Genomic DNA, 20,838 nt, shown 5'->3' with positions numbered 1-20,838 from the left:
GGTGAGCTCTGGGTTTATACTGTATTTGGGAGAAAATGAGAAACCTCAAGCATGGCACATTAGGATAAAAAGCTTTCAGACCACAAACGTGTGTCAAGCAAAAAGGCAAGATCTGAAACTAGGAAGAGACTGGAGCTTGCTGTTGCCCTTGCATATGCCAGCATCACCTTTAAAAAATAAATCTCTGCACTTTTTTCCCACTTTTGGGACACAACTTGTCAGTTAGGCCTCCACTCCCACCCCAGAAACACCACTTCATTTATTAATGGTACATTGAGACAGTACTTCAACACTGACCCCATGAATACCAGAAGCTGACTAGTCTCCATAGCAGTTGTGAATTCTGTCCACTATACTGACAGACTCATGCAGGCTCTCTGCAGCTATGGTGGGAAAATATGGCAACTCACCCTGCTATTTGCAGATTCATACATGTCACCTTCTACCTTCCGAGCATATGCCACCAGGTTCTCCATGCGCCTGTCTTTTAATGCTGCAGGGTCAGGGGTAGGAAATATGGCTTGGACTCTGAAGAGGGAAAAAACCATGAAACAGATTAAAAATATGCATCTTTTGAATTGAAATAAAATGGCCCCAAATGAAGTTCAAACACAAAGGGCTTTAATCTCTATTTCAAGCATCTAAAGAAAGTTAGAGATCATCATACATAGCAGCTTTAGGAGTCCCTATGACTCCATCGCTTTCCCGATCTCTCCCCCAATACTGCCATTTTGGAGCACAGGGCTATGTTTGATACAATAGGGATCAGACCTAAAGTAGCATCGGATATAATTTTAGGATTTAACATAAGGAAAGCAAGTAATCCCATATTTTTGCCATTATTTCTTCTGACCATCACCCCACCCTAAATCCACATTCATGTCCTATCTTGGTCAAAGCAACAGGCTTCCTCAACTTTAAAGCCTAAGCTACTCACTAGTAGCTGCTTCTCTCCTTTTGTGGGTGGGGCAGAGTGGGGTGCAACTATAAAACATTTTAAAAAGTTTCTGTGTTTATACTGGCTCCTTAGCCTCCTAATCTTAGAAAATACTACAACCCTTCTAGTTCCCCCAACCTTCCTTGGCAGAGGGAGATACCAGATACCTACAGTTTATGAACAAGATGATTTCGGAGGTCCTGAGTAATATCTTCATGCCACTGTTTTCGAATTCCGGTGTTGGATGGCTGTGCTGCTGTTGGCATAGCTCCCAAACTGGTAACACTGGCGCTTTCGCTCATCATGGGACTTCAAAATAGAATAATATGTTAGAGGAGGAAAAAAGGCTAAACTTATGAGCTTACATTAATAGTCTATTTTATACTTAAGGATGACAAACCACTATTTACTATTCGATTTACACACTACATAGGAATCACTTCACTGATCAAGGAAGCAAACCCACCTCTGGAGTGAGGCAAGATGGATGTTTGGTAGTATGGAGCAGCACTACACAACTATTTAGGAGACTGACATCAACACTACCAAATCCAATGGAAAACAGAGCAACTACCTAAAAGGAATTTGGCCCTGACACTGGGGTTTACTTCATTTCCCTTGTAAAAAGTTTGACAGAAGTTGTAATTACCTCTTTATATCTCACCTGAAAGATGAGGCACCAGAGTGCCTCTTAGCCCCACGGCAGAGGGATGACAGATTTGCAATATAACATCACATCCAGTAACACCTGCATGTTTGAGGTCTAGCAAAAAACTCACTCAGCCTAACCGTGGTAATCCATGAGACCTGATGTTTTTAACCATACCAAAAATGCCCTCAAATAAAAAAAAAAATACTCCCTTTTTCCCCCCAGTCTTAACTGCGAAGATTAGACAAATCTCTCAACATGGGAGTAGGGATTTCTCCCCCTCAGATTTTTCTGAGGTGAACCCTGTTCAGTGTTTTCAGACTATTTTTTAATCCACGTGAAATGTTCAACTTACTTTTGGGAATTCATTGCTGAATGCAACATCGACTCAGGCAGCAGATTAGGGGCTTGAACCCCCATACCTCCATTCACACCCATAGGATTAGCATCTAGATAGCAAAAGGAAGAATATATTAAAATGAATGGCTCACCACCACACAAGCTCTTTACTCAATCCTCCTCCCTCAAGAGAGGGAAAAACATTGGTAAAAAAAGACAGACATATGGATAGCTCTGAATAGTTATGAAATACTCACTTGAGGCTTTCAAGACATCTTCCCCTACTTAGACATTTTTCACGAAGCAAATACTGATTCCTTTGCCAATCAGTGTATATTGCATACTTGTATATTTCTAGGTCTTCAGAGGCCAACGTGTGTATCAGCTCTGATAATTTCCTGAATAAACTGTTATAATCTCCTCCTCTTTCCTCTCCAACAATGCCACCAAGACCGGAAAGGCAGGAGAGAAGAACAGAGGAGAGAAGTTACTTACCTTTTACAGTAACTGGGAATTCAAGATGTGTGTCCTTATGGGTGCTCCACTTTAAGTGTGCCTGGGCCCCATGTGCTTTCATTGGAGATTTTCTGTAGCAGTGACTGTTAGGCTAATGCATGTGCCCTACACATCCTCCTGCTTTGTACCAATGATATATGGGGTTGCATGGGCAAATCACCCTCAGTTCCTTCTCTACTGTAAAGCCCTAAAGAGATGAGACTCTGAAGCAGAGGGGAAGGAAGGCAGGCAGGGTACTGGAGCACCCACAGGGACTCACCTCAAAGAGCTCCAATTACTGTACGAGGTAAGTAACTTCTTCTTCGAGTAGTCTCTCTGTGGGCATCAACCACCAGAATTCCTAGCAGTACCCACTGAAGGAGACAGACTGAGTTCCAAAGCCCCTAAGGCTGTCTGTAAGACAGCAAAGCCAAAGGCAGCATTCTGTGCAGGAAGCATCAACCAAGGCATAGTGTCCAGGAAAAGCATGAATTGAAGCTCACATAGCAAACTTGCATATTTCCATAATAAATAATGTCCTTTAGTCGAGCCCCAGACATGGAGTACGATCTTGTAGAACTGACAATGACTTTAGAGGGAAAGGGAATGTTAGCAGCCACATAACAGGTGAGTACGCACCCAGAAACCCACTGGGTTGTCACAGCTAGCTCTGTCCACAACAGAAAAACAATCTTGGGGATGACTGAAAAAAAGTCTAGACCTGCCCAGATAATAAGCCAACACTCTTCTGACATCTGATATAAAGAACAGCTTCCTGTTTTGACTGATGACTGGTGTAGAATACTGGGAGATGAAATGATTGATTGACATGAAAATCTTAAGTAAGGGGTAAGAAGCATGGAATTGTCAAAGAGAAACTATCTTTGAAAACAATGGAATATGGAGAGTCAGCCACTAAAGCTCCCAGTTCTCCACTGCTTTAGATAGAGATAGTAGCCACTAGGAATGCTGCTTTTATGGAAGGGTTCAGAAGCAAGCAGATCACTAACACTACAAAGGGTGATTTCATCAAAGCGCTGAAAACTAAATTTAATTCCCAGGAGGGAGTAAGGTGTCTAATATTAGAGAAGAGGATTGACAGATCCTGTATAAATCTTGACACTGCAAGATGAACAAATACTGAGAAGCCTTGTACTGGAGAATGGAATGCTGTGATGGCAGCTAAGTGAACTTTAACAGAACTCAAAGCAAGTTCTGCTTTCTTCAAAAAGTAAATAAGTATTCTAATACCTCAGAGGTGGGAAAATCAATAGGAGACAAATTATGGTGAACACATCAATTACAAAACCTTTTCCATTTCTGAAGCTAAGTCTTTCTGATGGAATCTTTCCTACTGTTTAGCAGAATCTCCTGAACCCCTATGGCGGTAAGATAGTACTAGCTCCGAGAACCATCTAGGTATCAGGACTTCAGCAGCAGTGTTCAGCTTGGTTTGAAGGACATTCCCTGAGTCCTGTGTGAGAAGACCAGGCATCAGCAGAAGATTGATAGCTGGTCAGGAAAAGAGGAAAAGGAAACCAAATCTGTCATCTCAGCCAAGTTGGTGCAAACAAGATGACCATGGGTTTGTCCTGCTTGATTTTGTTTAAGACCCTGAGAATCAGTGGCATTGGAGGAAATACATATAGGAGTTGGAAAGGAGAAAGGCATTGTCCAGAGAATGGTGACCCAACCCCCCCCTTGAACAGAACTGCACAAGTTTTCGATTGGCTGTGGGGGCAAAAATCCATTTTTGGAAATCCCCAGACAAGACTAGAGTCTGGATCTGTCTAGTTCCCACTAAGAGAAGCACCTGCTGAGACCGCTACCTTCAGTGTTCCAGTGGGTAGGCAGACTGCTCAGATCAGAATATTGTGAGCTATGCGCCAGTTCTGTAATTTCACGGCTTCTGTGGAAAGGAAAAGAGAATCTTGCTCCCCCTTGTCTATTATAGTACATACTGGTCCTGCTCTCTGATTGGACTGATTGGCCTTGAATCATGAATAGAAAGTGCAGACAGGCATGCCTGACAGCTCTGAGTTTCAGAGCACTGATGTGTAAGGTGGACTCTTGGGCAGACCCTCTGCCTTGGACAGTATGATCCTAAAGAAGAGTTCCCCATTCAAAGACGGACATGTCAAACTATCACATGAGAAGGTAGCTGAACAGAACCCACAAACATACTTTTTTGGATTCCTCCACCATTCAAGGGAAACTAGAATAGGATGGGGATTAGAGACCTGAAGCAGGCTTGGAAGCAACACAGGTGCAGTTGAGCAGGAAGTCTGACAAAAGGTACATGCTGCAGGCATGATCTGGCAGTGACTTGAGAACAGATCTGAATTTGCACGATCAGATGTGACAGCGCAAGGAACCTAGCAAATAAACTCTGGTTGCACTGGCGTTTCAAATAGCCCCTATAAAAACTATCCTTTGTAAAGGCAGGAGGAAGGACTTCCTGAAGTTGAGCTGAAGACCAATACTGCTGAACAGAGACAAGGCCAAGAATGCTGCCAATCTGTGTAGGTATAATCCCTTGAGAAGCCAGTCGTCAAGCTAGGGGAAAGATGATTACTCACCATTAAGGAAAGTTGGGCAGTTACCGCTGCCATGACTTTCATGAACATCTGGGAGCAGTAGCTAAACCAAAAAGGAAGGATGAGATATTGGTAATGATCTTCCCCACCATGAAGCACAGAAATTTCCTGTGAGAAGGGTGTACTGCAATATGAAAACACATCCTGAAGGTTGAGGATCGGGAAGTAGTCCCCCAGACCCAGAGATGGAATGATGGCTGCCAGTGTTATCGTGAATTTCCGTCACTTTAATAAAAGTATTCAGCATCCATAGATATAGAATCAGTCTCCATCTACCCTTCTATTTGGGAACAGAAGTCCTTGGAATAGAGCCCTCTTTCCTTATATTGAGTAGGAACTGGTTCCACTGCTCCTAAACAAAGAAGTGGGTTCAGAAGAGGTTCATGAGAAGGGTCCCTCCAAAGGGAAGGGAAAGGGAGAATGGAATGGAACTGAATGGAGTAACCCAGAGTTATTATAACTTCCAACACTCATCTGTCAGAGATACTTTGCTCCCATGAGGTGTGAAAAATGGAAGAGATGATCTCCAAAAGGTGGAAAGTTGGGTAGCGTAACATGATGCAGCAAGAGGCCTGGATTGGCATGTTCGTGCTCCTCAATCGAGTCAAAAAGAATGTTTGGCTATCGTTGGGCTGCTGAGTTGAGGTTGCTGTGGCAGATGGTCCCTGCTGACCTTCTGAGTCTATCATGATCATCTAGTCTGACCTCCTGCACATTGCAAGCCACAGAACCTCACCCACCAATTCCTGTAATAGACCCCTAACGTCTGACAGAGTTATTGAAGTCCTCAAATCATGGTTTAGAGCCTTCACATTATAGAGAATCCACAATTTATACTAATTTAAACCCGCAAGTGACTTGTTCCCCATGCTTTAGAGAGGAAGGTGAAAAACCACCAAAAATGTCTGTCAATCTGGCCATGGCGAAAATTCCTTCCCAACCCCAAATATGGTAATCAGTTAGACCCTGAGCTGTGGGCAAGATCCACCAGCCAGACACCTAGGAAAACATTCTCAGTAGTAACTCAGAGCCCTCCCCATCTAGTGTCCCATCACCAGCCATTGGAGTTATTTGCTGCTAGCAGTTGCAGATCGGCTACATGCCATTGTAGGCAGTCTCATCATAGAATCCCCTCCATAAACTTATCAAGCTCAGTCTCGAAGCCAATTAGGTTTTTTGCCCCCACTGTTCCCCTCAGAAAGCTGTTCCAGAACTTCACTCCTCTGAGCATTAGAAACCTTTGCCTAATTTCAAGCCTAAGCTTGCTGATGGCCAATTTATATCCATTTGTTCTTGTGTCCACACTGGCACCTAACTTAAATAACTTTCCTTATGAAATCTGGGGTTTATTCTAGGTGGTGCTGATAGACTAAGGAAAGCAGAGAATTAAGAAGGGCATGATCTCTGGTGCGATCTGAGATACTCTAAACCTCTTTTTATTTGCAGGCATAGATATACCCAGAGAGTGAAGGGTCCTCCTGAAGTTCTCCAAAGTATGCAGCGAATTGTCTGTGGTGTCACTGAATAATTTTAGACCATCGAAAAGGAGGTCCCTCTATAGTGTTCTGTCATCACGATTTCCTGTGATGTCCAGAAGCTACGATACCCTGTGCATTACTACTGCCATAGCAACGGAATGAGAAGCCTGCAGGGTTGCTATAGCCAAGAGCTGCCCTTTAGCAATGGCGGCTTGAAGCTGTTCTTTGTGCTTTTGTGGTATATGTTCAATTTAAAAAAACAAACTAAACTTGGTATAATTAGTATCACTATTTTGTTACAACTGCCTGACAGTTAGCAATTCAGAACTAACATAAGAACACAATAATGGCCATATTGGCTCAGATCAATAGTCTATCTAGCCCAGCATCCTGTCTTTGACAGGAGCCAGCGCCAGATGCTTTAGAGGGAACCACCAGAATGGGCAACTGATCAAGTGATCCATCCCCTGTCATCCAGTCCCACCTTCTGGCAGTCAGATATTTATGGACAGCTTGAGCACAGGGTTGCACATCTGACCATCTTGGCTAATAGCCACTGACAGAGGTATCCTCCATGAACTATCTAATTCTTTTTTTAACTAAGTTACACTTCTGAATTTCACAACATCCGCTGGCAACAAGTTCCACAGGTTGACTATGTATTGTGGGAAGTAGTACTTCCTTAAGTCAGTTTTACACGTGCTTCCTATTAATTTCATTGGGTGACCCCTGGTTTGTACGTTATGTGAAGGAATAAACAACACTTCCTCATTCACTGTCTCCACACTATTCATGATTTTATAGACTTCTATCATATCCTCTCTCTCTCTCACCTCTAAGATGAACAGTCCCAGTCTTTTTAAACCCTCCGCCATACCTCTAATCATTTTTATTTTTGTTGCCCTTCTCTGCACTTTATCCAATTTAATACATTTTTTGAAAGCGGGCGACCAGAATTCAAGGGGTGGGTGTACCATGGATCTATATAGTGTCATATTTTCTCTTATCTATCCCTTCCCTAATGGTTTCTAACATTATTTGCTTGTTTAACTGCTGCTGCACACTGAGCAGATTTTTTCAGAGAGCTATTAACAATGCCTCAGATCTTTCTTGAGTGGTAACAGCTAATGTAGATCCCGTCATTTTCTATGTATAGTTGGGATTACGTTTTCCAATGTGCATTATTTTGCATTTACCAACACCAAATTTCATCTGTCATCCTGTTGCTCAATCACCCAATATTGTGAGATCGCTCCCTTAACTACCTTGAGTAGTTATACAATTTTGTATTGTCTGCAACTTTACCACTTCATTAAATTACCCCCTTTCCAGATCATTTAGGAATACTGCTCCCAGTACCGATCCCTGGGGTCCCTGCTCTATTTACCTCTTTCCATTGTAAAAACAGCATTTATTCCTACCCTTTGTTTCCTATCTTTTAACCAGTTACTGATCCATGAGTGGTCCTTTCCTCTTATCCCATGACTGCCTACTTTGTTCAAGAGCCTTTGGTGAGTGACCTTAACAAAGGCATTCTGAAAGTTCAAGTACACTGTATCAACTGGATCACCCATGTCTAAATTGGTGTTGATATACTCAGAATTCTAATAGATTGTTAAGACACAATTTCCCTTTACAAAAGCCATGAAGACTCTTCCGCAACGTATCATGTTCATTTAAGAGACTGATAATTCTATTCTTTACTATAGTAACAACCAATGTGCCTAGTACTCAAGTTAGGCTTACCAGTCTAATTGTCAGGATTGCCACTGGAGCCTTAAAAAAAACCCAAAAAAACTAACCTCAGCAACACATTAGCTATCTGCCAGTCATCTGGTACAGAGGCTGATTTAAGCAATAGGTAACGTAACAGTTAGTAGTTCTGCAGTTTCATATATAAGTTGGGCAAGTACCATCCGCCTGGTCCAGGTGACTTATTACTGTTTATTTCATGAATTTGTTCCAAAACCACCTTTACTGACACTTGAATCTTGGACAATTCCTCAGATTTCTGACCTAAAAAGAATGGTTCAGGAATGGGACTCTCCCTCATATCCTCTGCAGTGATGGCCAATGAAAAGAATTCATTTAGCTTCTCTGCAACAGCCTTGCCTTTTTTGAGTGCTCTATTAGCACTCCAGCATCCTGTGGTCCCACTGATTGTTTCACAGGCATCCTGCTTCTGCTGTAAAACTGTAGAAGAGTAATCCACGTGAGCACTGGGTACTTTAAAAAACACTCTTGCCAGTAGGCAGCCCAGGGATCCCAGTATGTCCACTGGGAAGACTATATACAGTATATGTGAATGAAGGGGACATCCTGGGTTGGTCATACCAGGTGAGATGTCTGGTGGGCTCTGACAGTAGCAGCTTGAGTCTCTCTCCCCACAGGTCAGCTTCTGGATAGACTATCATCAGTAGGCAGTCAGCAGAATCCTGCACAGAAATCTGAGAGTCTAAAGTACTCGCCACTTCTTTATAGTCTAGTGCAGAGGCAGATGGAAAGAGGAGTAACTGGTATCTTTCAGAAAGTGCCAGTACTAGTGATATAGGCAGTCTCTGCAAAAGGTGGGATATAAAGGATACCACCAGTTGTGGTACAGGAATTCTCAAACTCCGAGGAGACTTTGGCTCTTAGAAATAAATGGGTCCTCTGAGAATCTCGATTCCTGCAGTACCGGGTGAGACAGCGTGTGATATGGTGAGTCCCAGCCATAAAGATGTGAAGTATCCAGGGTCGCACAACTGTATCCCTACCCGCTGTACTGATGCTCTAGGTACGAGCAAGACAGTGGAAGATGAAGAGTGTGCTGCCTTCTTACTAGAGTTCTTAGGATTGATAGTCTCTCACCCAACTTTGAATGGTACCGATGGCTTCTGTATCGAGTGGTGGGTATTGTGCACTCTGGAAGCTGACAAGGACTTAGGACAGATGATTTCTCACTACCAAGACCACTTGAAGCTCTGCAGCGTGCAAAATCTCCAGTCTGGTAGACCTTTTAGAATGGTCTTTGTGAGGAAACCCGACACTCCTCTTGGAGGAAAGTCTTCCAGATTCACTCAAAGGTCTGTCCCTCAAAGTCCTAGAGGGTGAGCAACCCACAGAAGTTGTTGGAACACTGGTTGCTCAGAGGCTGATGCCCCTCTGGTTTCTGAGCCTGGATCTGAAGTGAGACAAAGACAGAGCTCCATCAAAAGGAGTCAATGCTTTATATCTGTCTTTCCTTGAGTGCCTCTTGAAGCTAGTGCAAAACTTGCACTTAGATAGTACACATGTATCCCTAAAGCAGTGAATACAGCACAAATGGCTGTCACTCACTGGGAAGGGTTTCTGGCAAGTGAGAACATTTGAAACCTTGGGATATAGGCATGTCCCAGAAGAGAAAGGATTTCCGAGGAAGGACCCCTCGTACAGGGGGGTGGAGGATGAGGAAAGTCCCGACCCATAGAAAAATGGAAAAATCAAAACAAGAACGAAATAAACTAAAAACTAATGTAAGAAAAGATCTAAAAAATTGACTAGCAAAACAGAAGCCACGCTTAGGCAGGCACTACAAACTGCTCTGTGTCAGGCCAAGGCTGTTGAGGGCAGTTTGCCAGCAGAGCCCAATATATCCTCGGTAAAGGACAAGTATGCATAGGGCACATGAGCAAGCCAAATGGGCGCTGCTTCGAAAATCTCTGACTGAAGGAGCATGCACACCTCAAGTGGAGCACCAACAAGGACTCAAAGAATTATCATCATCTCCTCCTTTTTCGTAGCTGTTACATGTAACTCAAGCTTCTTACTTCCAGAGAGTTTCATAACACTGCATCGCCTACACTACATTAGTTTTCATTGCTTTTTTTGTCTTTACTTTCACTTCATGCCATTTATACTAATTCTACTCTTGGGATGGTTTCCCAGTAACACACACCAAGTCCCCTTCCTCTCCAGTTTAAAAATAGTCAAAGCACTAGAAAATATATTATAGGAAATAATCGCTACTAGCAAGAAGATGGATTGGGTGACAAATTACTTTTTAGCTATAATTTTTAAAATTCACCCCCAAAACATTTCATTAACAACTTCTGAAAATCTACCTGTTCTGCAAAATACACTAGCTCTTAGAAAACATGTTTTTCCACACTTATACCAACTCTCACTTAAAAAGTGATCTCTGAAGCCGGAATTTTGTTTAGTATGCTTTACACATTGTAAAGCATCCTACAGAAATAATAATGACAAGACTTAAAGTGATTTAAACCTCTTCATGTAAAATGTCACTGTCTAAACCCTACGGCCTTATGGCTTAAATAGCAGCTGTGCAATTCAGGCTACACCATTCAATAGAAAATGGTTCATTTAGACAGGAGATGTAATTACTGACATCCATGGCAGAAATCAATCCCTTAGACTGGTACAGGACTCAACAAAAATCTAACCTCCTTCAGGAGGTTTAATAGGAACAGCTTCAGTAAATTTTAGATGCTACCTCCTGCAACCAAGAATCCTAATTTCTGTCAAATACCAGTAATACTTCAGCTCAAAGTAATTCCTTACAGGAAGAGTTTTGATCATCACTTGAAAGGCTCTCCTAAAAGCAGGCCTCCATGTGAGGGAAGGGGTGCATGCACAAGTAGGAAAGGAGTACAAAAGTTTCCTGGCATAGAGTACAATAAGTGCTAATTATTGTTATTACTGCAGAAGTCAGCTACCTCTCTGCTTCGTCTTATACAATCATTTGTTTCTATTCCAAACAAACAGCAATCTAAGTCACAAACTCTTATTGCTAGTTGACAAAAAATGTTATCCCAGTTCCTTTGAAATACCAAGGGGAAGTGTTCTCAGTGTGAATCACTGTGTCCAAGAGGACATGAAAGTATCAGTCAGTTCACCATGTCAAGAGTGACTTTTCAGGGAGGATGTGCAGTTTAAAATGGAGACTAACTGAGGGAAATTCCTTTCCTCAGGATATCTGTATAACAAATTCTTCTATACTCCTTTTCCACTCTATTTTTAAAAACTCTACTAAGGCAAAGTTACAACAAAATGTTAACATACTACATCATACAGTACTTATTTCAGGATAAGTTTAATAGTCAAAAAACCTGGCTAAAGATTCCAGCTTGCTGGTTGGGGAGCCTCTTCCTCAGAGTATGCTAAAAAAGGGTAACCAAATTTCTACATAGATATCTCCTCTTCTGTATATACTTGATGTGAAAGCTTTTCATTACAAGCACTGTCCAGGCTTTTCTGTACCACAACTCTAAAGAAGTCCTATTTTCCCAATATGCAATACAAAAAGTCTTGTTGCTAACAAAAAATATATTTGCCATTCTGTTTTTAAAATGGAGATCCTTGACTGGAATATAAAGTATTTAGGTTAAGGGATCTCAGGGAAACTGGCATTTTGTTATAAGACAAAACTTGAATAATTTCCTCCCCAAACCATCCAATTCCTGGACACAACACCACATATGAAATATGTTCCCCTTTCCCCACAATCCCTCCAACAGAGTACATTCCTGGTAGCAAAAAATATGATGGATCTTAACCGGAGTCAAATGTTATCTATACAGTAATTTATAAAAATTTTCTTTGGGAGCTACACAAATTGAAGATGTACATCACCTCTTCCATATGAAGATCCACTCACCTAGATCAATTTCTTTGCCCAAATCCCTCTCCTGTCTTGTCATCTGGGTTGTTTTCCTATCAACATCTTTTTCAATCAAAATTGTACATATCTTAGAAACTGAACTTTTTGTTCACACTTGCTCCTGGGTCAGCTCCTCAAAATGTGGTTAAAAGGTCTAGATAGAGCAATCTTGTATCCAGAGTTCACAATAAAATGTTTGATTTGTAAATACTGAAATATGGGATCTACATATTATTTACATTATTACGTATCTCTTGGTATGATTTCAAATCAGGACCTAGGAACAGCTGTCCAAATTGAGTAATCTCAGCTCTTACCCACAATGAATAGTCACTTCGATATTTCCTAGGGATAAATTCATGATTACTAGTGAAAGTAGCTAAGGAAAAGGCTTTGATAACAGGTGCTTAAAAAAATTATCCAAAGCTAAGGTGGTCTGGATGAAAGGGTGATTTTTTTTATTTTTGGTGACCTAAATTTTGTTATTCTTTGAGTGCTTATGTCCATTCCAATGTAGGTGTGTACTTGCCCCGAGCACGGTCACCAGAAAAGTTTTTCACTCAGTGGTATCTGTTGGGTTGGCTCTGATTCCGCCTGAAGTTGTGCTCTCATAGCACCGGTATAAAGGGCTCTGCCAACTCACCACCCCCTCAGTTCCTTCTTACCACCTGTAACGGTAGTTTCATTCCTGCTTCTGCAAGTACTCCTCAGTGGACTTTCTCTAAACTCTGTAGAGAATTTAAGCCCACAGCAAGAAGGATAGAGATGCTAGATTTCACAATATTCTCATCGAGGCAGCGCTCTGACCTCCATAAGAGCCAGGCCACTGGGACTTGGCACCGAGTACTTCGGCCTCAGTAAGAAGTGCCCCAGCCTCACTTTGAGACACCCAGCACAGTTTCCAGTCGCCAGCACCAATGCAAGATGCTACAACTGCGTCTAAGGAACCATGGCACTATCAAATATCTCCAGTGCCAAAGAAAGATGCACCGGCGAGACACTAGGCGTTGTTCACCCTCGCCAGTGCCTATGAAGAAACAAAGGAAGATAGACAAATGGGCTGATCTCCAACACGGAGATCAGCAGGACAAGGGAACACTGCCAGGGTGAGACCTGGGTTGGGCCACCCTGAGATGCCGACAACCCATGCTGTGCCATTGACTCTGGTCCCAGAATGAGAGCCGTTGAATCTAGCACTGATAGACTCATCAACATGAGACAGGTCAGAGGTCCAAAACCCAGCCAGTGTTGTCGATGCCAGAGGCCTTCACAGCAGCAAGGGACTTACTTGTGCTGTCAGTACCAACGTTCCTGGCTCTGTGGGAACTGTCAATGGCGGCACTGACATGAAGGACTTCTGCAGGCTTGAGGCCACAGATAGTTTCAAAGGGGAAACCAGCCATGATGGCACAACCCAGGCCCCACCCTCCCAGCACCGCTCACCAGCGCTGGTTGGCACTGCTCTACCCCAGTCTCTAGAGTGATCCTTGGAGATGGACTCTTAAGCAGAGTCCTATGTCTCACGGCGGAGCCAGCAATTCCAGTCTAGGCACTATCCCGCCATTGACCCAAGTCAAAGGGTGCCGTCAGGACAGTGGCAGTTCCCCATATAGTGACCTTTTTGGAACCTCTGGGCATTTCCAGTGCAACAACGGTCCCATTCCAGGAGATCATATTCAGTGGCTTCAGAGCCCAGACTGCCACCACCACCAGAGCACGATCCAGGCTCCAGTACAGAGGCCGGTGCTGTATGTCGGGAGATGGCACCATGGGATTCGGCTGGAGCTGAGGACAAAGAGTAGGGGTTGGTGCCTGTCCAAGCATCCTCCTCCTTTTCCCTAGATAAGGCGGTCATGGAGACTGATGTTGCACCCCTGCAGGAGGATTATAAGTCACCCTCCTTAGGAGCTCTTTATGTATCTCAGAACCTGGAAATCCAGGCATTGATCTTATTCATAGAAAGGAAAACTACTCAACTGCTCGTGGCAACTGCAGGCAGGATGTAAGGCTCCCCAGTCTCCGCCCAGATAATGTTATGGTGGATCACCTCCTGTATCCGCACATGCTATGACCTGGCAAAAGTCCTGGCTCTGGACCTAACGGCACATTCCACAAAGGTACAGGCATCTTCAGCTGCATTTGTGGCACAGGTTCCCATCCAGAACCTCTGTAGAGCAGCAATGTGGTCTTTGGTCCACACTTTTGCATCTCACTATGTCATCACTAAGCAGGCCAGAGAGGATGCTTTCTTTGGCAGAGCAGTGCTACAGTCTGCTTGTCAATCAACTCCGAACCCCTGTTCCTACACTTGTTTGGGAATCACCTACATTGGAATGGATATGAGTAAGCACTCGAAGAAAAAATAGTTACTAATCTTCCATAACTGTTGTTCTTCAAGATGTATTGCTCATGTCCATTCCAAAACCCTCCCTCCTACCCCGCTATCAGAGTTAGCCAGCAAGAAGGAACTGAGAGTGTGGCAAAGAACAGTTACAGAAGATTAGTAACCTTTTTTTTAAACCTAAAAGTTACTATAGCTGTAAGTGGGGTCCAGTCTTGTTCAAGTTTTAAAGTGTTTGGATGGTCTATTGTTAACCCACTTGATCACATTTTAATTATGATTCATAATAAGCCAAATTAGGGAAAGCTAGCCCACCCCACTTGGTAGGCTTATCAAGAACTTTAGAACTCACCCTTTTTCTTTTGTGGAGGAATTGTTAGAATTAACATGATCAAATTTAGAGTTCTTATATAAATGCCTGCCAGCAACAAACCAGACTAGTCAGGATGAACACATCTGGTCAAATTTTAGCATCCACATTAAATTTAAGCAATAGGTATATATGATGCACAATTGGCAAGATCTTTTCCTTCTTTAGGAATGACCACAATTTTTGCCTCTTTCCATGAATCTGGTGTCTTGCTCCCCTGCAATATACAGCAGAACTTCAGCGTTACGAACACCAGAGTTACGTACTGACCACACCTCAGTTGGAACCAGAAGTACAAAATCAGGCAGTATCAGAGAGACACCCCCTCCCCCCCCCAAAAAAATCGCAAATACAGTACAGAACTGTGTTCATCTACTAAAAAAAATAACAGGAAAGCAGCATTTTTCTTCTGTGTAGTAAAGTTTCAAAGCTATATAAAGTCAATGTTCAGTTCTAAACTTTTGAAAGAATAACCATAACGTTTTGCTCAGTTATGAACAACCTCCATTCTTGAGGTGTTTGTAACTCTTGAGGTTTTACTGTACCATTAATCAATTCAGTGACAGTAGGCTTTAGTGCTCTAATACTCCACAGGAAACCCATCAAGACCTGGAGCTTTACTGGATTTTGAATTCTTAATTACAACTTCAACATCCTCTGCAGCAATTAGCTTACCAAGAATGGCCATATCATCCTCTGAAAGCCAAGGTAGCTTCACACTCCTCAAATGCCTGTTTAAAAGTTCAGGATTTGGAGATTCTGAAGCATACAAAGATGGAAAAGTTAATAAATGTTTCAGAGATCTATTTGATGCCAATTTCTAAGTCTCCCTTTTTATTTCTCATCAGAGGGATGGCCGATTTATCCTGTTTCTTTTTTTACTTTCTGGCTAAAAGCCTATCAGCTTTATTGCCCTTTTCATAATATTTTTATTTAATATATCTAAGTGTTTGCTCAGCCTTATCTATCTGTAACGGGTTAATCTTCCCTCTTACCTTAATTATATTCTTCTACACTTTTAGATCATATAGATTTAGGTCAACCTTCTTTAACCAAACTCTTCAAGAGCTCTCCTCTTGTTGAGGTAGGATTCTCTATTTATAAGGATACCCCTCATTACTGACTTTCCAGCACTCAAGACAACATTTTCAATTATCCCTTTTTTATTCTGTATATTCTTGAAAATTTTCTTCCAGGTCTTGAATTCTATGGGGGTGGGGGAAGGGTCACACAATAAAGCTCTATTTAACATCTAGGCCTTTCATTTTTCCACTGAGTCCCAATCTCATAATCTAGTACATGCAGCTAGGTGCACAATCAGACCAAGTTATAAATCTCAAATTAGTTTTTTTGACTAAATTAGCAAAGTCCTAGAAGCAAAAAAGTCATATTAATCCTGGAATAAGATCCATGAGTAACAGAATAATATCTACAGTCAGATTTACCATAATTTTAATTCTGAGACCCAACTTTTTAATATAATCTTTTCTATTAAAACATAATTAACACCTGCTTCTGTTCTCTAATCCCTCTTTTCTTTCTCTCCTCCCTTCCTATGAATTCCCCCATATTTGCCTCGACCCTGTGGCCATTTCAGTTCTCTGCTGGGGGGATAGGAGGGAGGTGTTTATGTTAACCTTACCCTTCAGCTCATTTATTCTACCCTGATCAAATTGGCCCTGTCAACACTGTTTCTCCACTTGTGAGGTAACTCCCTTCTCTTCATGTGTCAGTATATAATGCCCACATCTGTAATTTTCACTCCATGCATCTGAAGAAGTGGGTTTTTACCCAAGAAAGCTTATGCCCAAACAAATTGGTTAGTCTTTAAGGTGCCACCGGACTCCTCCTTGTTTTAGTGATTTCTTGGTGATTTGTGGCACTAATGCCTTTGATCCCATTCAGATTGTTCTTGATCTGATTTGCCTATTCCCATGTCCGTAAGTACCTCTTCCCCCACTTTCTGATCTGAGACAGACATACATACATCTATCCTTCCATTTAAGGAACAGTCTAAATGGAATCCCCAAGTGTATCTTATATTGTTCTTTCTAAGAATTGTGGTCACATGGTATAGTTCTCTTTACTTTCTAAGGGCTGAGATTGCCAGATCTGGGAAAATCTGTATGGGCTGGTTAAGAATCATCAGTGGTTCAGCTCCCTCCCTCATTGCTCTCAGTATTGTATCCTTGTCTTGATAGTAGTGTAGACAGACAATTGCATCTCTTGGTCTGGAGCCTGCGGGAAGCCTGGGGAAAGGGATCTGTGAGCCCTCTCAATATGAATGTAATTCTTATTGCCCAGTTTTAATAGGTCATGGAAAATATCATCCAATGTGTCCAGAATACCTTTAAATCCTTATGTTATTCCTGTGTTCTCTACTTTCCATGTCCTCTAGCTTTAATTCTATTTCTTTTTCTCTGTTCAATTCCAATTCTTTCACAGAGATTAATAGTGCTGTCCAATTGCTCATTTAATCCTGCTTCCACATCTGATATTTTTCCATTAATCTCATTTCATTTTTTAATATCTAATGAAAGCATGGAACTCTTCCCTCACCTCCTTATTCATCTTTTGATTTCTAACAGCAGGTCCTTCAGGTCACCCTTTGTGACTGGGGCTTCGCTACCCACCTCCACAGTCTGTTTGCTCGAAGTGGAGTTACTCTTTCATGGACATGTCTTCATTCTGGGGGGACAAATCTTTGTATTGGAAGATTCCTTTCCCTTCCCAGACATCTAGATCATCTTTCCTCCTTGCCTATTGTGCCTCTCCCCCAAGATGGTTGTCACCACACACTTCTACACTACCTACCTGTGGCTACCACTGCCATACTTCCTCCCCCAGCCACAGCTTTTTTTTTTTTTTTTAAAGTTCTGCAGGCTGATGGCACTGGATACTTTTGCTGAATTTTCTCCCCCAGAAGCTGCTCTCTGGGACTGGGATCTGGCCAGCTCTCTTCACCCTTCTTTTTCTCTTTCCAAAACTATCTCCACGGATGGTTATTCACATTTAGGGCACAGATCTTTTGATTCAGACTGGCTTGGTTCTTTTTATCTTCTTAAATTGTTTTCGTTTCCCCTCCCCTTTATTGCAGAGAGCTGGAGTTAACCACCATCTTGTTTGCTACTTTAGCCACACTCCCTCCACTAATTTATAAAGTGTATTGTGTATCATAGTCCAGGACTAAGTTCTGCCATTCAGATAAGCTACAATTCCATGGACATTCACTCTGGTGATAATGGCAGATCTAAGACAGGAGAGAGTTACAAGATACAAACTGCCATACCAAAGAAAGCCATGGTCCATCTACACTGGTACACTGTTTGACAAGAGCTAGTGCTGTCAGAGGAAGGGTTCCTCCTTTTCTGATCAGTTAAAAGTTTCTGTAATAGTGGAATACTACAGCATGGAAGAAGGACATTTCTTTCTAATCTCAGGTGGTGATCAGCTCTGAAGCCTGAAGGTTGTAATTTTTCTAATGTTTAGTTGCAGATACTAGTCTTAATCACTTGTGTAATGCTATTTTGAATCTTACTATGCTATCTGTCTCAATATTCTTCTCTAGAGTGTTCCACGTATGGGATTATGTGGGGAAAATCAAGGAAGTGAGGAAGCCGGCAATAAAAGAGAATCATCACTGATCCTGCTGATTTAAGGAAGTTTCAAAGATTCCCAGCCCTGGCAGCTTTATCTTTCACTGTTAAGTTATTCCTGTGCTATGTCTTTGACCCACAGAAGTCTCTTCACACAATGAAAATTTCTCTTGGTTTTACTGTCGCTGCTGCCTTTAACTTCACCCTTTACCCATAACAAAACAGAAAGACATTTGGTTAACAGGAGTGCTCACTGGGTCTTCTGTAGTCAGTCTATTTTTATTTACTGCCATCATTTCTCTTACCCTCTCCAAGTAAAAAGCAAGTGTTAAACTTCTCAATTCCTCATCTGCCATCCTTCATGCCAAGGCCTGAATTTGTTAGCCTTTCACAGACCCATTCTATTTCTGACAAAACTGAGCACAGCATTTGAGGTGAGGTCAAACTTATCTGACAAATCTGCATGAACATCAGTATTTACCTCAGTGAGTGGCTAAGTCAGTAAAGAATCCATGTTAACTTGCAAAGCTATTCAGAAGGCATGTCGGCTGCTCATAAATTATGACTGGGAGAGGAAAGAATACCAGGAACTGACAATCCCTGATTTGAGAAGCTAATCAGTATCTAAAGAAGGGTGACATTCACAATAGGACTACATAAAGTTGGAGTCCCAAGTCTAATCAGACTCCCATCATAGTGCTGGCTCTTTAAAAATGATATTACCACCATGAATGGTGTATTCCTACAAATTTGTGTGTGCTTGAGAGGGACATGGGTGAACAAATCAATGACAACTCGTTTGAAGATGATTCAATTGGCCAAATTCTTGAGAAAACCTTTGAAATTGTACTTCTTGACACCACCAAGAAAGGAGATTTTCAGAAGTTTACCATTTTACACATCAAGCACAATCTAGACAAGAATTACTCCCCCCCTCTTGATCAGCTCCAAACTGGCTAGTCTTCATAAATGCTATTCTTTACAGACTGTGGCAGAATATCTAAACAGCAACAATCATTCACAAGTATTAAAGATACTAGTGGAGGAGGGAAAGAGAGGAGTTTCATCTTCATGATGTACAATGGTTTGAAAGTTTAAGGCTTTATGGTTGGTGGTTTTACTTCAAAAAATTTTGGTTTGTTGGAGGATTTTTTTTTTCCCTTTTAGAAAGAATCGGAGAACTGAAGAAAGTCACAGCTCTCATCTAAATGGGTTGTGGTACTCAAAACTTTCACAAGGAGCTTTCCTTCCAAAAGTCTGATGGGAATCTGAGTCAAACAGGTATTATAAAATGATGAGTTTTGTCGTCTGGCTAAAAATCTCTTCCTCTCTTAACTGGTCAGGTTTCAGTTTCTTGTAGGATAACATAAGACTAATCATTCAGGCTTGATTCTCCCAGCAAAAATGCCAAAACAGGGAAAAAAAAAAAGGGGGGGGGGGGACACACTCTTGCAGGCTACCTTCAAAGTCAAGTAAAGTATCCTTCAGCCATCTGCAAACTACAACGGCATTTTGCATTTATAGAAACAAGCATGAGAAAGAAAAAAAAGGTTTGTTCTGATGAAGCTATATTGTATATCAATAGCAAGGCCAAGCATGAGAATAAGAGCAGACCAAGGTTGAGAAAAATCAACAGTAATCCAGGGCAGAACTGTGTCCTTTGGTGTTATCTACAGTCTTTGTATTCAGAAATGAGAATAGCACAGATTGGCTAAAATGAAAATAATCTGAGGAGAAAAGGAGCCACACCCTGAGGGATTGCAGTCTAATTTCTCTCCACTAATCCAATAATAATAATAATAAAGAACATGAATCTCAAAAGGCTCTCCAGAAACTTCAGAGAGCAACTGTCCTCGGAAATAGGGTTTAGCTCTAGCACACATTTCTCCTATGACTAAAGAACAGAAAAATATTCTCCAGAAAATAGTCTAGAGATACGAGGAAAGCCAGATCAATCAGAGTGGGTTGGGAAGACCTTGATATCCATCAATTGAACCTTAAATGCACCACATAGGTTACTTCACAGAAAACAATAAAATTCTGCTTATTCTGGGCTTTTCACCTGGGTAAAGACAACCAAAGAATGGCTATGCTAATCTCAAAGCATCCATTTAACTGTCTTAATTTGCATTACATTTTGTTTTGTTAAATGAGGTTACTCAAATGCACCATCTTTATTTGCGAAGAAGAGTCACACTGGAGTGGTATGAAGCAAATATTTTACTTTTGTGTACTTGCACCTACTGCAAGCATGAATGTGTATGGACTGCTACAGGGCCACATGAGAATCTCATCATCTCAGTGTATCACATTTAAAAGGTTTTATTCTGAAGTGTTTTAAAGATACACAGCTATGTATTTTTTTTAAAGTTCTACATGAAAGCACTCGAGTTTG

At 41.7% G+C, this 20,838-nt stretch overlaps 1 protein-coding gene across 3 annotated transcripts in view; it reads right to left on the bottom strand.

Annotated features, from left to right (window-relative positions):
* EP300 (EP300 lysine acetyltransferase) overlaps window positions 1-20,838 on the bottom strand; it is a 132,863-nt gene that overhangs the window by 50,500 nt on the left and 61,525 nt on the right. For all 3 annotated transcript variants that reach the window (XM_077830522.1, XM_077830530.1, XM_077830540.1), the window contains exons 7-9: window positions 1,942-2,035; window positions 1,109-1,246; window positions 411-528 (exon numbers count right to left, since the gene is read on the bottom strand). In XM_077830522.1, coding sequence (XP_077686648.1) covers window positions 411-528; window positions 1,109-1,246; window positions 1,942-2,035 — 350 coding nt within the window. The remainder of the gene's footprint in view (window positions 1-410; window positions 529-1,108; window positions 1,247-1,941; window positions 2,036-20,838) is intronic.

The sequence above is a fragment of the Eretmochelys imbricata genome, chromosome 1 (assembly GCF_965152235.1).
Source record: "Eretmochelys imbricata isolate rEreImb1 chromosome 1, rEreImb1.hap1, whole genome shotgun sequence".
Taxonomy (NCBI): domain Eukaryota; kingdom Metazoa; phylum Chordata; order Testudines; family Cheloniidae; genus Eretmochelys; species Eretmochelys imbricata.
Note: the sequence above shows the minus strand (reverse complement) of the source record. Positions and strands in the feature narration are given on the sequence as shown.